At 44.6% G+C, this 15,266-nt stretch overlaps 1 protein-coding gene across 7 annotated transcripts in view; it reads right to left on the bottom strand.

The window, feature by feature from the left end:
- Positions 1 to 15,266, bottom strand: part of Npc1a (Niemann-Pick type C-1a) — a 205,208-nt gene that overhangs the window by 146,633 nt on the left and 43,309 nt on the right. For all 7 annotated transcript variants that reach the window (XM_033380368.1, XM_033380367.1, XM_033380370.1 and 4 more), the window contains exon 4: positions 10,856 to 11,012. In XM_033380368.1, coding sequence (XP_033236259.1) covers positions 10,856 to 11,012 — 157 coding nt within the window. The remainder of the gene's footprint in view (positions 1 to 10,855; positions 11,013 to 15,266) is intronic.

The raw sequence follows: 15,266 nt of genomic DNA, 5'->3' as shown, positions 1-15,266 counted from the left end.
ACTACAACGCAGTTTTATACGCTATTCTAAAAGAGCATAGGAGTACTTTAGATTTGTGCTGCAAGTGGATGTGTATAAGACCAAGGTATATATTTTATTGATCAGAATTACTGGCCGAGTCGATATAGCCATTGTTCGGTCAAACTCCTTTAAGGAACAAGTATTAAAATGACTTTCGTAAAATAGAGAGCCTACGCTCACTTTTTGTATTTACTCTCACCATAATTGTACTAAATTCACCACTGTATTCTCTCTCTTATGCCCAGTACTCAAGCACTAAGATGTTTAATAAATAGTTATTCCCTAATACTCAACTGGATCGATCGACTTTTCTCTTTCTTGTATAGACTTTGATTCGTTTGCAGAAAAAACTAACACACCCCCATCCGTGAATTAACATTAATGCGGAAAACGCTCCGAGTACAAACATTTTGGCGCCCAACGTGGGGCATGTGTGTTATGTTAATTCTTCTGTGAACAATTAAACTAATCGCAATCTACAAAGGCAACAATTACAACGCTCGTCTCGCAGCTGTAATCGAAAGTTCCGAAAACCGTATCAGAATTGTTCGTCTAGATCGCGGGATCGTTGTCCTCGCCTTGCTCTCGCCGTTCTCGATTAATTTTATCATTCGCTTGTCACCCACAACGCATTCAACGGCGCTTGCATTCTCGGTTCGTTCGCTTTGCAGCTACCTGCAGTCCATCGATCAACGCATTCTGTCTATTGGAATTCCACCGCTTCACTTTCGTTTTGCTTTCGTTGCCGCTGCTGGAACTTTTGCTTTCACCGTTGGATTTGTGCTCTAGCTGCTGCTGCTTGCTGCGTTTTTTGTTGTTGTTATTTTTGGAAGCTCTACTGTGTCAGCGTAATTACACTACACAACAAAATGACGACGCTCGAAGACTTAAAACGCCAACGGAGCAATATAAAACGAAATATAACTCGGATCAAATCTGTGGTAGATGCTAAATCGGAAACCCCGATATGCAATGATGAGCTTCGCTATCGGTTGAACATCTTAGTAACGTATTTCAAGAATGTTTTAAATGTCCAAGCTAATATTGAAGACCTTAGTCCGAATGATGAAGGACGGGCAGATTTGGAGGATACATACACAGCAATCAAGCTAGCCATAAAGGAAAAAATGGGAGGAGATCTGATCGCCAGCGTTGTTGCGCCGGACTACCACCCACCGCCAGTGAAGTCATCGTTACCAAGGTTGTCGCTACCCACTTTCGACGGAACATATGCAAACTATAAGAATTTCATTCACTCGTTTGAGCAAATTGTTGTGCGTGAGTCTGGATTGTCTAATATAGAAAAGTTTAATTATTTGCTGACCTGCCTCACGGGGCCGGCATTAGATACAATTCAGGCATTCCAGGTTACAAGCGAAAACTATCCGAAGGCCCTAGCAAAACTCAAAAGCCGTTTTGATAATCCTACTCTTATATTTTTAGAAGGTATTGAGGCATTGTTTGCACTACAACCTGTGGAAAGGTCAAACAGTCAGCAGCTTCACAGCCTAGTGGATAAGGCATCCGCTATATTAAGCTCGCTGGAGTCCATCGGCAAACCTGAGAACATTGTTCACGCTAGGGTTATATATATTATAATGGAAAAGTGTGATCAGCAAACTCGGAACAAGTGGAAGGAATCGCAGGACTACAAAACTCTGCCAACCTGGCTAGCATGCACGCAGCTTTTGGAACGCCACTGTCAGTTTCTCCATTCGTCTGGAAACTCGGCTGCTACTTCGTCACAACGAAAGGCTGAATCCAATAAGTCAAATCGTCATTCTAATCACCAAATAAACTCGTCGTTTGCTATCACTAATCCGTCTTGTACACTTTGTTCTAGTTCTGGCCATAAGATCTCTAATTGCGCTCAGTTCAAGGCTATGAACAGCAACCAACGGTACGACAATGCAAAACGCCTCGGTCTCTGCATCAATTGTCTTGGAAATGGTCATAGAGTGGCGCAATGTTCATCGACTCATCGTTGCCGATCCTGTAATCGGAATCATCATTCATCTTTCCATCACTCTCAGCCGCAACAGCCACCCCAATCATCAGCAGGACAATCTTCAACTACTGAACCGGTACTCCAACCAGCGCAACCCTCATTGCAAACGGCTCATCAAGCTGCTTCACACTATCATATGGAGATCGCAGCAGATGATCAAATTTTGTTGGCAACAGCTATGGTTTTGGTAAAGGATGCCACAGGTAAATACAAACTCGGTAGAGCGTTGCTTGATTCATGTTCTCAGGTTAATTTTGTAACCGAAACCTTTGCACAAAAGCTTCGCCTTCGTCGTGAAAAACACCACATTGGAATTCGCAGTATAGGAGACTCCCTTACTAGTTTGAAGGCTCGTACGACTACCTCTATTAAGTCACGTACTTCCGGCTATCAGCTCACTCTCCAGTTTGGAATCACATCCCATATTGCCTACCAGCCAGATAGTGAGATCGACATATCGAATTGGAACCTACCAGCTAACACTCCATTGGCTGACGAATCGTTCTATAGGACTAAGCGTATTGATTTGTTACTGGGGACCGAAGCCTTCTATGGAGCTCTAGCTGTTGGCCAGATTCGCATTGGTCCAAATCTTCCCACTTTGCAGAAGACTCTTTTTGGTTGGGTTGTTGCTGGGAGGTGCCAGCGGCAATATAACAGACAGCCCCCATTGTGCTTGGCGACTGTAGAAGAGTCGATCGACAAGAATTTGCAGCAATTATAGAAAGTGGACTCATTTGTCGATCCAAGCGCTAGAATGCTCCCAAATCATCGTCGCTGTGAGGACCATTTCAGGGACACAACACATCAGGATGCCATTGGGCGGATTGTCGTTCGCTTGCCATTTCAAGTAGATCCAAGTTGTCTTGGAAGTTCCTTCGATACAGCTCGAACTCGATTTTTTGCCATTGAGAGACGTCTCGCTCGTCTACCGGAAATTCGCTCGCAGTATATCTCGTTCATGCAGGAATATGAAAGTCTCGGCCATATGTCCCTCGTACTGAATCCTAACTTGGTAGAACCGCATTATTATATACCTCACCATTTCGTTCTGAAACCAAGCAGTACCTCGACGAAGCTCAGAGTTTTCTTTGACGCCTCTTGCCGTACAACATCTCAAAGGTCACTTAACGATCTACTTTTAGTCGGCCCTACCATTCAGGATGAGTTGTACTTGCAATTGCTGCGGTTCCGCATGCATAGGTTCGGCATCACAGCCGACGTCACAAAAATGTACAGGCAGGTACTTGTGAGTGAGAAGGATAGAAAATTCCAGTACATCTTGTGGCGAGCATCTCCAAATACGGATCTTCAAACCTACCAACTCAATACAGTGACATATGGGACTGCGTCTGCCCCATTTCTCGCAACTCGTAGTTTGCATTACTTGGCTGAGGATTGTAAGGATGCATGGCCATTAGGGGCTGCTGCTGTTAAAACTGCATTTTATGTTGATGACCTTTTGTGTGGGGCTGATGATATAGATACACTCTTCAAACTAAAAACTGAAATCACATCAACTCTCGCTCGTGGTCAGTTTCCATTATGCAAGTGGCATTCAAATCATCCAGTCGTGATGGAAGACGAATCTACCAAGGAATTAAACATTTCAGAAAACTCAGTCAGCAGCACACTCGGCGTTACTTGGCATCAAAGAAGTGATGCATTTAGTTTCACATTTAATCCAAAGGAAGTCTATCCCACTACCACAAAACGAACAATTTTGTCTACTGCGTCGTCGCTATTCGATCCAATCGGTTTGCTATCACCGTTAGTCATTGTCTCTAAGATCATTCTTCAGGAGTTGTGGCTTTTGAAACTCGACTGGGACGAGTCTGGAAGTGTTTGGAATCGCTGAATTCACTGTCGTCACTAGCGGTACCTCGTTTTTGTTTGCAGCCTGATACTAGGAGCATTCAAATACATGGATTTTGCGACGCATCGATTCGGGCATACGGCTGCTGTGTTTATGTGCGCACGGAGAATTCGCTTGGACAGGTCACAGTGAAATTGTTCACTTCTAAGTCTAGAGTAGCACCAGTGAAGAAACAGTCTCTTCCGAAGCTTGAACTATGCGGCGCACATCTACTTTCCCAGTTGTATAACAAAGTCAAGGCCATATTCAGTAAACACACTATCCCATCTTATTTTTGGAGCGACTTACAGCTCGTATTGCATTGGCTGCAACAACACTCAGTCACCTTATCGATCTTTGTTGGAAATGGAGTGTCCGATATTCAGGATTTAACGTCTGATGGAAAATGGCGCTATGTGCCAACATATCAAAAACCCTGCGGATATTCTGTCGCGAGGCTGTAACGTGAGCGAGTTGATTAAGTCTCCATGGTTTTCGGGTCCTACGTTTCTAGTCGAAGATTCACTAAACTGGCCCGCCACTGGTGGAAAACTTGATATTGACATGGACGTGGTTAACTCGGAGAATCGGAAAAGTTTGTTTGCTGCCGTACACGCGACAAATAATATCCTCAACATCGTCAATAATATCAGCTCGTACACTCACAGTCTGCGTCTCATTGCTTGGATGATTAGGTTCATAAGGAGATGTCGGAAGCAATCGACGTTTACCACAACCTCACCGACGCCAGATGAACTTCGTTTTGCTTCATATTGCCTTATTTGGAACATTCAACAAACTCATTTTGTGGAGGACATCCGTTTACTTCAGAAGCAAAAACCATTAAAAAGCAGCTTAAAGTTTCTTACTCCCTTTTTAGAAGTCGTGAACGGTTTCGAACTTATCAAGGTTGGTGGACGTTTGGAATACTCAGACCTACAAGACGGTCAAAAACATCCGTTGCTGCTGCCTAGTCAGTCCAAATTTGTATGGAACTATATTCGCCATTTGCATCTTCGGAACTATCACGCTGGACCTAAAGCCCTAGTCGCTCTCATTCGTTTGGAGTATTGGATCGTTAACGCCAGAGACTTGGCACGTAGAATTGTTCGCTCCTGTGTACACTGCGTTCGCTACAGACCGAAGCTGCTACAACAACTCATGGGCTCATTACCGCCTACGCGACTCGCTCCGGCTCGACCCTTTGAACGCTGTGGAGTTGACTTTTGTGGACCCATCAACACATATCTACGCATTCGAGGAAAGGGACCTACAAAAGCATACATAGCCGTGTTCGTTTGCCTTCTCACCAAGGCCGTTCACATCGAAGTAGTCTCTGATTTGTCAACAAAGGCGTTCTTAAACGCATTGAAACGGATGGGGAGGTCGTCGCAAGCTGCCGACAGACATCTTCTGCGATAATGCCACTAACTTTGTAGGGGCATCGAATCAACTGCAGGAACTAAAGTTTATGTTTTTAAAGCAGATCCAAGATGAAATCTATAAATGTTGCGCATCTGACTTTATTAATTTCCATTTTGTTCCCCCCAGGGCACCTCATTTCGGAGGCCTTTGGGAAGCGGCAGTCAAGAGTGCAAAGGGGCTGTTAAATAGTTCGAAGAGTTGAGCACTGTCGTCGTCGAGATAGAATCGATCCTCAACTCGCGCCCGCTATCGCCGCTTTCATCAGACCCAAATGACTATAGCACTCTCACGGCTGGTCATCTCTTGGTTGGCGAATCATTGCGATCACTACCTGAAAGGTCCGTCGAGAATATCAAGCTGTCAAGTATGGACCGCTACGATGCGATTACGGCCGTCAAGCAACGGTTTTGGAAGCAATGGTCTGCTGACTATGTCAACGAATTGCGATCGCGCACGAAGTGGACAGCACCCTCAACGAACCTCACCGATGGCACGTTGGTCATCATCCATGAGGACAACCTGCCACCGCTACGCTGGAAAGTAGGCCGAGTGCAGTCTACTGTGCTTGGGAAGGATGTACTTGTACGGGTGCTGCACCTCCGCACTGCAAATGGAACATGTTGCAGGCCAATACACAAGTTGGCAATTCTTCCGGTGGGTTGAAAGCAGTCCTTTCAACGGGGCCAGGTTGTTCGGTCAAACTCCTTTAAGGAACAAGTATTCAAATGACTTTCGTAAAATAGAGAGCCTACGCTCACTTTTTGTATTTACTCTCACCATAATTGTACTAAATTCACCACTGTATTCTCTCTCTTATGCCCAGTACTCAAGCACTAAGATTTTTAATAAATAGTTATTCCCTAATACTCAACTGGATCGATCGACTTTTCTCTTTCTTGTATAGACTTTGATTCGTTTGCAGAAAAAACTAACACACCCTCATTCGTGAATTAACATTAATGCGGAAAACGCTCCGTGTACAAACAGCCATGTCTGTCTGTCCGTCGGTCTGGATGAGCACCTAAGTCTCAGAGACTATAAGAGCTAGATCAACCAATTTTGTGATATCAGTCTATTACAAGTATAATTCCAAATTTTGGCCCAACACCTTCCGATCCCACAAAAGTCGAAAATCTGTGGCATCCTAAATTTTAAAAATACGATAGTACCGAAAACGCAGAATCAGAGAAATTGAGGATATCTAGCAGAAATTGCAAGTTCTAAGGATGGGTATGTGATCTATTTTAACATTCATACAACCCAATTTTTGTGCAAAGTAGAAAATCACATCCGTACACTGCTATTAAACTTCCAGCAGGCAAGGTGTATGTTATAATGTATGTTATGTATATTTAATTTATTGTTAATTAGATATATCGTAGGTAGCGATATTTTTGCGCTGTTGGGAGACTTTGCAATCGGTCGAGAAAATCAATAAGTGTTATAAAGACCTATAAACCGAAATTTTTTGTGTCTTTTATATATTAAACAGGCCGGAAAAAACCCACTAGCTGAACCCTCCACTGCAGACACTGCATTATCCCGGGAAAGGGTAATGCACTGTCGCTTGCTTTGTCCGGGGTTATGCAGTGTCTAGCTAAGGCAATGGTCCAGCGTTTTCGCGATCTAAAGTCGGGGAAACTGAGCCAGGGCCAAGGCTAGAGGTGCCTGGCCAGGCCAGGCATAAAACGCTTGGGGGCGGTCCGCCCGAAAAATATTAACTGGTAAGGACTTTCGGGCCAGTCATGGAGGCTGATAGACATCAAGCACGGGTTGGGATGTCAACCCAAACGTCGGTGGAAAGCGTGACTGCTACCAGCGGGCACGGTGAGAACCAATCCTCTATGCGTATCGCCAGCGGACACACCTCGGGCACGGCGGGAGCAGGCCATGTCAGTTGCAATACTTCTGCTACAAAAACGACGCGTTGCAGGGTGAGCCGCGCGGGTGCCGCTGTCGACACAGGATCGGACCCGGCGAGCGTCTATCCATTAGCAAGGCAGAAGAGGAAAGCCTTCTCCGGGTACCAGATACCAGCTCCCTGAGTAGGGAAGGGCCGAAGCGTTCCAGGGAGGGGATGAAGGCAAAAGCTCAGTATAAGGCGGCCCTCAAGTTACTGAGCCGGCTCCAGGGCAACGCGGATATCTTCCAATAGGAGCAATCCAAGCTAGCCTGGGCTGAGCAACAGGTACAGGAGGGCCGCAAACGCTACGCGCAGCTGCCCCAGATGAAGGCAGTAAACGGTGGATTCGCTAACAAGGTGGAGGAGATGTTGGCCACCAAGAGGGAACGCCCGATCGAGAGTGCTGCCAAAGACACTCCCGCAAGCAAGCGGCAATGCGGGCCCAAGGTGGCCACCCCCCAGCCGAAGACGAGGATGCCTAGACAGAAGGCAATGAGCGAAGTGTCCAAGAGATATATCATTGTGGCTTTGATCGACCGCAGCGACGGGAATGGGAAGATGACGGCGGCGCAGTGGAAGATAATCCACGCGCAGCTCTTCGAGTCGCTCTTCTCGCGAATGGAGGAGGACCACAGCGCTCCCATGCCCACTTTCGATGGAGCGGTATGGCTGAACGGGGTCAAGATCCTCAAGTGCAATGACGACCCAATGCGGCAGTGGCTGGTGCAGAAGCTGGAGGTGGTAGACAGGGAGTTGATCCCGTCTATACCAAAGGCGAAGGTGCTCTTCCCCATTGCTGTCCAAGAATCCGGTCGTGCCAACGGCTGACTGCAAGGTTCTACATGGGTAACCCCATTACCCAACGAGGGGGGCCAGCATGCGATCCTCCAGATCAGCAAGGAGGCAGAGGATATTCTGTATCCCAAGTTCGGGAAGATGGCGTGGGTCGTAGGTAGAGTATACCTATGGTTGAAAAAGCGCCACCCCGAGGATAAAGATGCGCACACCCTTCAGACAAGCGTTGTCCAAAGACCCCTTGCCTTGTGCTGGACAACTCGGAGGAAGAGGAGGACGGTGACCTGACAATCATATTCAACCAGTCGTGCGAGGTTGAGTTAGCCACCCATGACGTTAAGGGTGCTGCAGCTCGACCTCCATAAGAGCAAAATAGCGTCGGCGGAGCTCCTCATTGCCATGGAACAAGGGCCCGCTGATACAGCTTTAGTCCAGGAGCCGTGGATTGCGTCAGGCAACTCTGTGGCCGGACTAAAGTCCTCAAATTACATCCTTCTCTACTCAACATCGGTAACCAGGAACAGAACCGCCGTACTCGTACGGAAGGGAATCCATGCTTATCTTATGTCTCATTACGACACGGATGATCTGACGGTATTGTTGCTGCAGAGCGAGGAAAAGCGCCTTATGGCAGCTTCCTGTTACATGGCACACGACAGGCCCGCATCACCGGAAGAGCTTAGGAGTCTGGTGACCGAAGCCGGATCCAAAAATCTTCAACTTCTCATTGGCGCAGACGCCAACGCCCATCACAATGTGTGGGGAAGAGTTGAGTCACTCCTTGACTTTATATTATCTACTAACTTAAACGTAGCAAACGTGGGGGAGGAACACACCTTAGTAGGTCCCATCTCATCAAACGTGCTAGGCCTAACTCTTGTCACGGGAAAGAGTACTTTGGTATCTGGCTGGAGAGTCCTCGAAAGACCATCCTTCTCAGACCATAAGTACATTCAGTTCAAGTACAAATTCGAACATTCTTCGAAGATAACAGTCTATAGAAGCTCGCGAGTCCGGGCTCAGTGAAATCCGCGGAAGATATAAAGAAGTCCCTAAACACCCTACCCAATGAGTTACTGAACGCCTACCACACATCGTGCAAGCCCTCGAGAACAAAGAAGAAGTCCAAGCCACTCTGGTGGAACCGGGATCTTTCTTTCCAAAGGAAAAACCTCAAGGAACTTTTTAAAATCGCCAAACAAGCGAACGAAGATATTGTCAATGAGGAATATAAAATCCTACTTAGGAGCTACAAAAGGAAATACTTAAGGCACAAAGGAACTCGTGGAGGAACTTCTTCTCCAACATCGAGAAAGTGCAGCTAGGCTCCGGAAGCTACTTTCAAAGCAGTCCACAGTACAGAGTCAATTAAAACTAGATAACGGACAGTGGACAGAGGGCAGTAAAGAAGCCCTAACAGCACTAATGGAGGCGCATTTCCCTGGATGCACCGAGGTAACTGACGCCAAAGAGCATCAGGACCTAGGAACCGAGGAACAACACCCCCCAATAGGTCTGTTAACCATTAAGAGAATCCACTGGGCCATAGACTCCTTCCGGGGCCTAAAAGCACCAGGACTGGTCGGGATATTCCCAGCCATGATGCAGTTGACCAAAGAGGTTTTCACCCTATGGCTCTCAGCAATATACTCAGCATGCTGAGTCAGCATGTCTAAGTATGGACTATATCCCTATCCAATGGAGAAGCTCGAGAGTTGTCTTCCTTACAGACCGATAAGCCTTACCTCCACTGAAAAAACACTGAAAAAGCTGTTGGATTTACACATCCGGAATGAGGGGGGACTGATGTCAACAAACCAACATGCCTACACCAAAGGGAAATCGGTGGAGACGGCACTACACTCGTTAGTAGCCACCATCGAGAGCGCCCTTCACAATAAAAAGTATGCACTGGGAGCATATGTTGACATCTCTGGAGCATTCAATAACGTGGCCACAACCACAATAACAAGTCGCCTAGAAGCAAGTAACATACACCCAGCAATCAACCTTTGGATCAAGAACCTCCTAAGTTGTGGACGGGTGCAATCGGATTGGGGCACCGCTTCCATGGTAAAGGGCACACACAAAGGCACACCTCAGGGTGGAGTCCCGTCGCCACTACTGTGGAATCTGGGTGTCGCACTACCCTAAGCACTACAACGTCAGTGCGGATCTATTGGGTTCCCAGCCACAAAGGCATCGAAGGAAACTAGGCGGCGGACGTACTAGCCAAGGAAGGCGTCGGGCTGGCGAATAGGAGAACCGAGAACTTGCCTGTCTCCCTTAGAATGCATCAAAGTGATCTGGAGAAGGAGGTCAGATCACAAACCGAAAGTAGGTGGAGCAACACCACCACCTGCAGAACCTCGAAAAGGTTGCAAGGACCGCAACGAGAAACTCAGCCACTACGTACTGCACTTACCACAAAAGGACTGTAGATTGTTAGTGGGAATTCTAACAGGTCACTGTCTGGCTGCTGCACATACAACAAAGTTAGGCATCACCAACAGAGACAGTTGTAGGAAATGTGATGAACCTGGGGCAATCGAAACCCTGGAACATCTCATCTGCAACTGTCCGTCTCTCAAGGGCAAGGAGGAAATATCTGGGCGCCCCGGTGCTGGCATCGCTGGAAGATGCCTCCAAGAGGACGCCACAGGAACTGCTGGCCTATGCTAAAAACACCTCGGGCTTTAAAACCACATAAACATTCCCGCGATGGTTCAAAAAACATATTGATATGAAAATGCTACATATCTTAATAAGAAGACATTTGTTTACATATATGCTATATATAATTTATGAATGTACGATATTTAATTATTTTAACAGTTCTATATATTACCTTCTGTATTCTTTTGCGTGGCAGCCACATGTGCAAATTGGGATTGATTCGCAGAGCAAGTGAACTCGCATATGTGTCGAACTAAGTTAGACATACAAGATGGGCATCGATCTAGTATTGCAGCGGCTAATTTTACATTTTCATTTAGTATTTTCACCTAAAAGACAACAAAGTTAATGTTTATTTAATTTTATACAATATTTATGTGATTATTATTATGTATCATTGTCACGGTATGTGGTATGTGTGATTACGAAAGTTATAATATCTGCTAATTTTCTTTCTGCTGCTTGTGTCGCGTCCGTATGCTGCTGTTCCCTCTTTCGACTGCATTTTCCTTCCTCTCTGCTGGTACTGCTTATCAGCTGTTAATCTGCTGTTGATCCGCCGTTACTGCTGTTAAACACTGCTCTCTGATTGGGTCAGCTTTCCCACTCCTTTTTACATACATATATAATATATTAATATTTTTTATATTAAGACTAAAAATATGATTCATAAAAATAAACCACGTTTTCAACGTTGTAACATATTTTCGCCGCACGTTTGGCACTCAGAAGGTAGGATCTCAAAAAAATGATTTAACTTTAAAAACATAACAATATAAAAGTAAAACTTTTTGTGCATAATACCCGTCATTAATGCCAACTCGAATTCACCTGCAAAAGACATCCATCCATTTTCACGAAAATCTTTTTGAGCGTTTCGAACTTTATGGCTTTTAAGCTTTTTGAACCGTTAAACGATGTGCCGAAGAAAAGTCGGTACCTCTCTTTGTAATTTACACACGTTTCCCATTGGCCTGGGTTGGGCGCCGGTTTTCGCTTTAACAAAACTTTTCCAATATACTTTTGGGGCTCTTGTTATTACATTGCGCAAGATTTTTTCGTTTTCGTATGGCTGCATTAAACGACAAAGAGTGCGTGCGAGAGAGACAGAAAATCAGTCAGAACGTCGACGGACGCTGCGTAGCCACTGCTAATTTATTTGTTTCTTTTGGCTATAATAATAATCCGATCTGATTCGGATTTGGCAAGATTCGGCAATCTGGTTGATATGGCCATTCTCTATGATTGTGTGTTTTTAATTTACTCCTATCTTTAAAATTGTGGTTGCCACAGATTTTCGTCTTTTGCATGGGCGGAAGGGGGTGGAGCGAAATTTTGAAACACACTTGTAGCAGTGAGCTCTCTACAGTGAGCAAAAAGAAATACCCTTGTAACAGTAAGTTTTGCAGTGAAAAATTACAAATAGTTGTGTAGCAGTGAGAGCTCTACAGTCAGTTCTAAAAGTCTCTGAGATTAGTGGATGCCCAGATTTTCATCCTTCACGGGGGCGGAAGGTATGGCGAAATTTTGAAACAAACTCGTCAAGGTCCGATATCACAGGAGTGTGGATGAAAAATTTGGTTGCTCTAGCTTTTATAGTCTCTGAGATCTAGGCGCTAATGTTTTGCGCTAAGCAAAGCCAGCTATGATACGTGTGTGTTCGAGAGAGACAGGGCGAGAAAAAATGATATTGTTTTCTTGATTCTGACTAAAATAATGATACGATCCAACTCAGATTCTGCAGTCTAGAAGATATGGACAGTCTCTATGATTCTGGTTTTCTCGTATCTTTGAAATTGTGGATGCCACAGATTTTCGCCCTTTGTGGGGGCGGAAGTGGGCGGGGTTTTGAAATATACTTGTAACAGTGACATATCACAGAAGTCCAGATAAAAAATGTCGTTACTCTAGCTCTTATAGTCTTTGAGCGGACGGACGGACAGACAGACATGGCTCAATCGAGTCGGCTATTGATGCTGATCAAGAATATATATACTCTATGGGGTCGGAAACGATTCCTACTGGACGTTACACACATCCAATTTCGCCACAAATCTAATATACCCCAATACTCATTTTGAGTATCGGGTATAAAAACGAATCTTTATTGAATAGGGAAGGAAATAGATGACCTATTGATGAATTAACATTTAATTGACACCATTAACAAGGCAATTTAGCTTGTGCCTTTTGAAAATATATTTTTCAACACAACCTCTTAATTGGCTCAAAATAATTGAAGCAACAACACTTTTCGGTTTGGTGATAACAGCTGACGCAGCACGATTTGGTTATCGGAACATAACATCACAAATGTGCGCACAGCACAGACTGTTTTCATAACATGCGCGTAACAGAACATCAGGCTAAAGAGAGCTGTTTCCCACATTTCATTCAAAATGTTGGTGCAACATATAACTGCATGACCATTAGCATATGAATTTGTAAATGCATGCTGTTACTCACAGCTCACTCGCAGAATTCTTAAATAAAGAGGTGTGGCATCTAAGATGTTTGTATCTTTTTGAGTCGCGCACCTTCAGCCGTCGTTTTGCTTCAAAGCAAGCCATTGAAAAAATAAAGAAATTTTTATCACGATATATATTTACGAAACTGCAACATATCGATAACAAAAATTTTTGAAAACTGTGGAAACGAAACGATTTGGTTGAAAGCATAAACCGCTAAAGTAGGTGTTCGGAGCAGCAGCCGTTAATAGCTCTTAAGTAACGTCAATAACGTATCTCTTAAGCTTTCTATTATCGCGCTCATCCAATGTACACTCTCAGTGCATAAACGCACACACATATGAAACGTTCATACTTCTTATAATCCACTGCTTCGACCCTTCGGTCAGTCCTCTTCGAGTCGTTCAATACTCTTCAAGACAGTCGGTCAGTCCTCTTCGTCGAAGGCACATAAAATCTTAAACACAGTCTTCATCGCGAAGACGCCTAAGACCTAAATCTAAGTTCACGGCCCCGGCTTCCTTAAATGTAGAGTCGGAGTTGTAGAGTCGCTTCTGTTTCGCCATCTGCTTCAGCCTGCGCAGCGCACTGTCGAAACCGGCTGCATAGAGTTCTAAGCGTGGTACATTAGTTTTCATCGCCTCCTCTTTCGTCGTTTGCTTCAGCCAGCTCTCGTGAGCGGCTGCATGTATCTCTCAAATTCGAACTCGAAACAGTGCAAAATATCTTGATCGTTGCCTTGTGCATAACTGTTTTTATACCCGATACTCAAAATGAGTATTGGGGTATATTAGATTTGTGGTAAAAGTGAATGTGTGTAACATCCAGAAGGAATCGTTTCCGCCATGTCTGTCTGTCCGTGTGTCCGTCCGTCCGTCCGTCTGTCCGTCCCCTTCAGCGCCTAGTGCTCAAAGACTATAAGAGCTAGAGCAACGATGTTTTGGATCCAGACTTCTGTGATATGTCACTGCTACAAGAATATTTAAAAACTTTGCCCCGCCCACTTCCGCCCCCACAAAAGGCGAAAATGTGTGGCATCCACAATTTTGACGATACGAGAAAACTAAAAACGCAGAATCGTAGAAGATGACTATATCTTCTAGAGTGCAAAATCAGAACCAGTTCGAATAATTATTATAGCCAGAATCAAGAAAACAATTTCATTCTTTCTCGCTCTGTCTCTCTCTAACACACAGGTTTCATGGTCGGTTTTACCAATTGCAAAATATGATTTCAAAGATCTCAGAACCCATAAGATCTAGAGCAACCAAATTTGGTATCCATACTCCTGTGATATCGGACCTTGACCGTTTTGTGTCCAAATTTCGCCACACCCCCTTCCGCCCCCGCAAAGGACGAAAATCTGAGGCATCCACAAATCTCAGAGAATATTAAGGCTAGAGTAACCAAATTTGGTACACACACTCCTTTAAGATGTCACTATAAAACGTATATCTCAAAATTTCGCCCCACCCCCTTCCGCCCCCACAAAGGACGAAAATCTGTTGCATCCACAATATTGCAGATTCGAGAAAACTAAAAACGCAGAATCACAGATAATGACCATATCTATCAAAAGGAACAAATCAATTTGCACTGGCTACGCAGCGCCCGACGTCACGCTCAGACTGATTTTCTGTCTTTCTCGCACGCACTCTTTGTCGTGTCGTTTAATTTTAGCGGCGTCTGCCGGAGGAGAGCCATACTGACTTAGTATCGGGTATAACTGTAGAGTTGCGGTATCCGCAGCAACTCACAACGTTCCCCCTCGTTTTTTAGATAGGGTGCACTTACTCTGTGCGGGTGTTACATTTCAGGGTGGGATAGTTGTCCTTAATCAATCTTGTAATGTTGGTATGATCGATTAAATTTTTAGTAACTGCTTCACTACATATTTGCTAACAGCTTTATTAATAATTTCACTATCATCGTTACTAACTGTATAACTAACAATTTTATCAATCTCTTCACTACGGTATCACTAACAATTTCATCAATCTCTTTACTAATTACGTCACTAACAATTGCATCAATCACTTTACTAACTGTTTCACTAACAATGTCATCAGCTTCTGTTTTTTTGACTATTTTATTGGCGTTTTGTTTTTTGTATTT

Source organism: Drosophila pseudoobscura, chromosome 4 (genome assembly GCF_009870125.1).
Source record: "Drosophila pseudoobscura strain MV-25-SWS-2005 chromosome 4, UCI_Dpse_MV25, whole genome shotgun sequence".
Classification (NCBI taxonomy): Eukaryota; Metazoa; Arthropoda; class Insecta; order Diptera; family Drosophilidae; genus Drosophila; species Drosophila pseudoobscura.
Note: the sequence above shows the minus strand (reverse complement) of the source record. Positions and strands in the feature narration are given on the sequence as shown.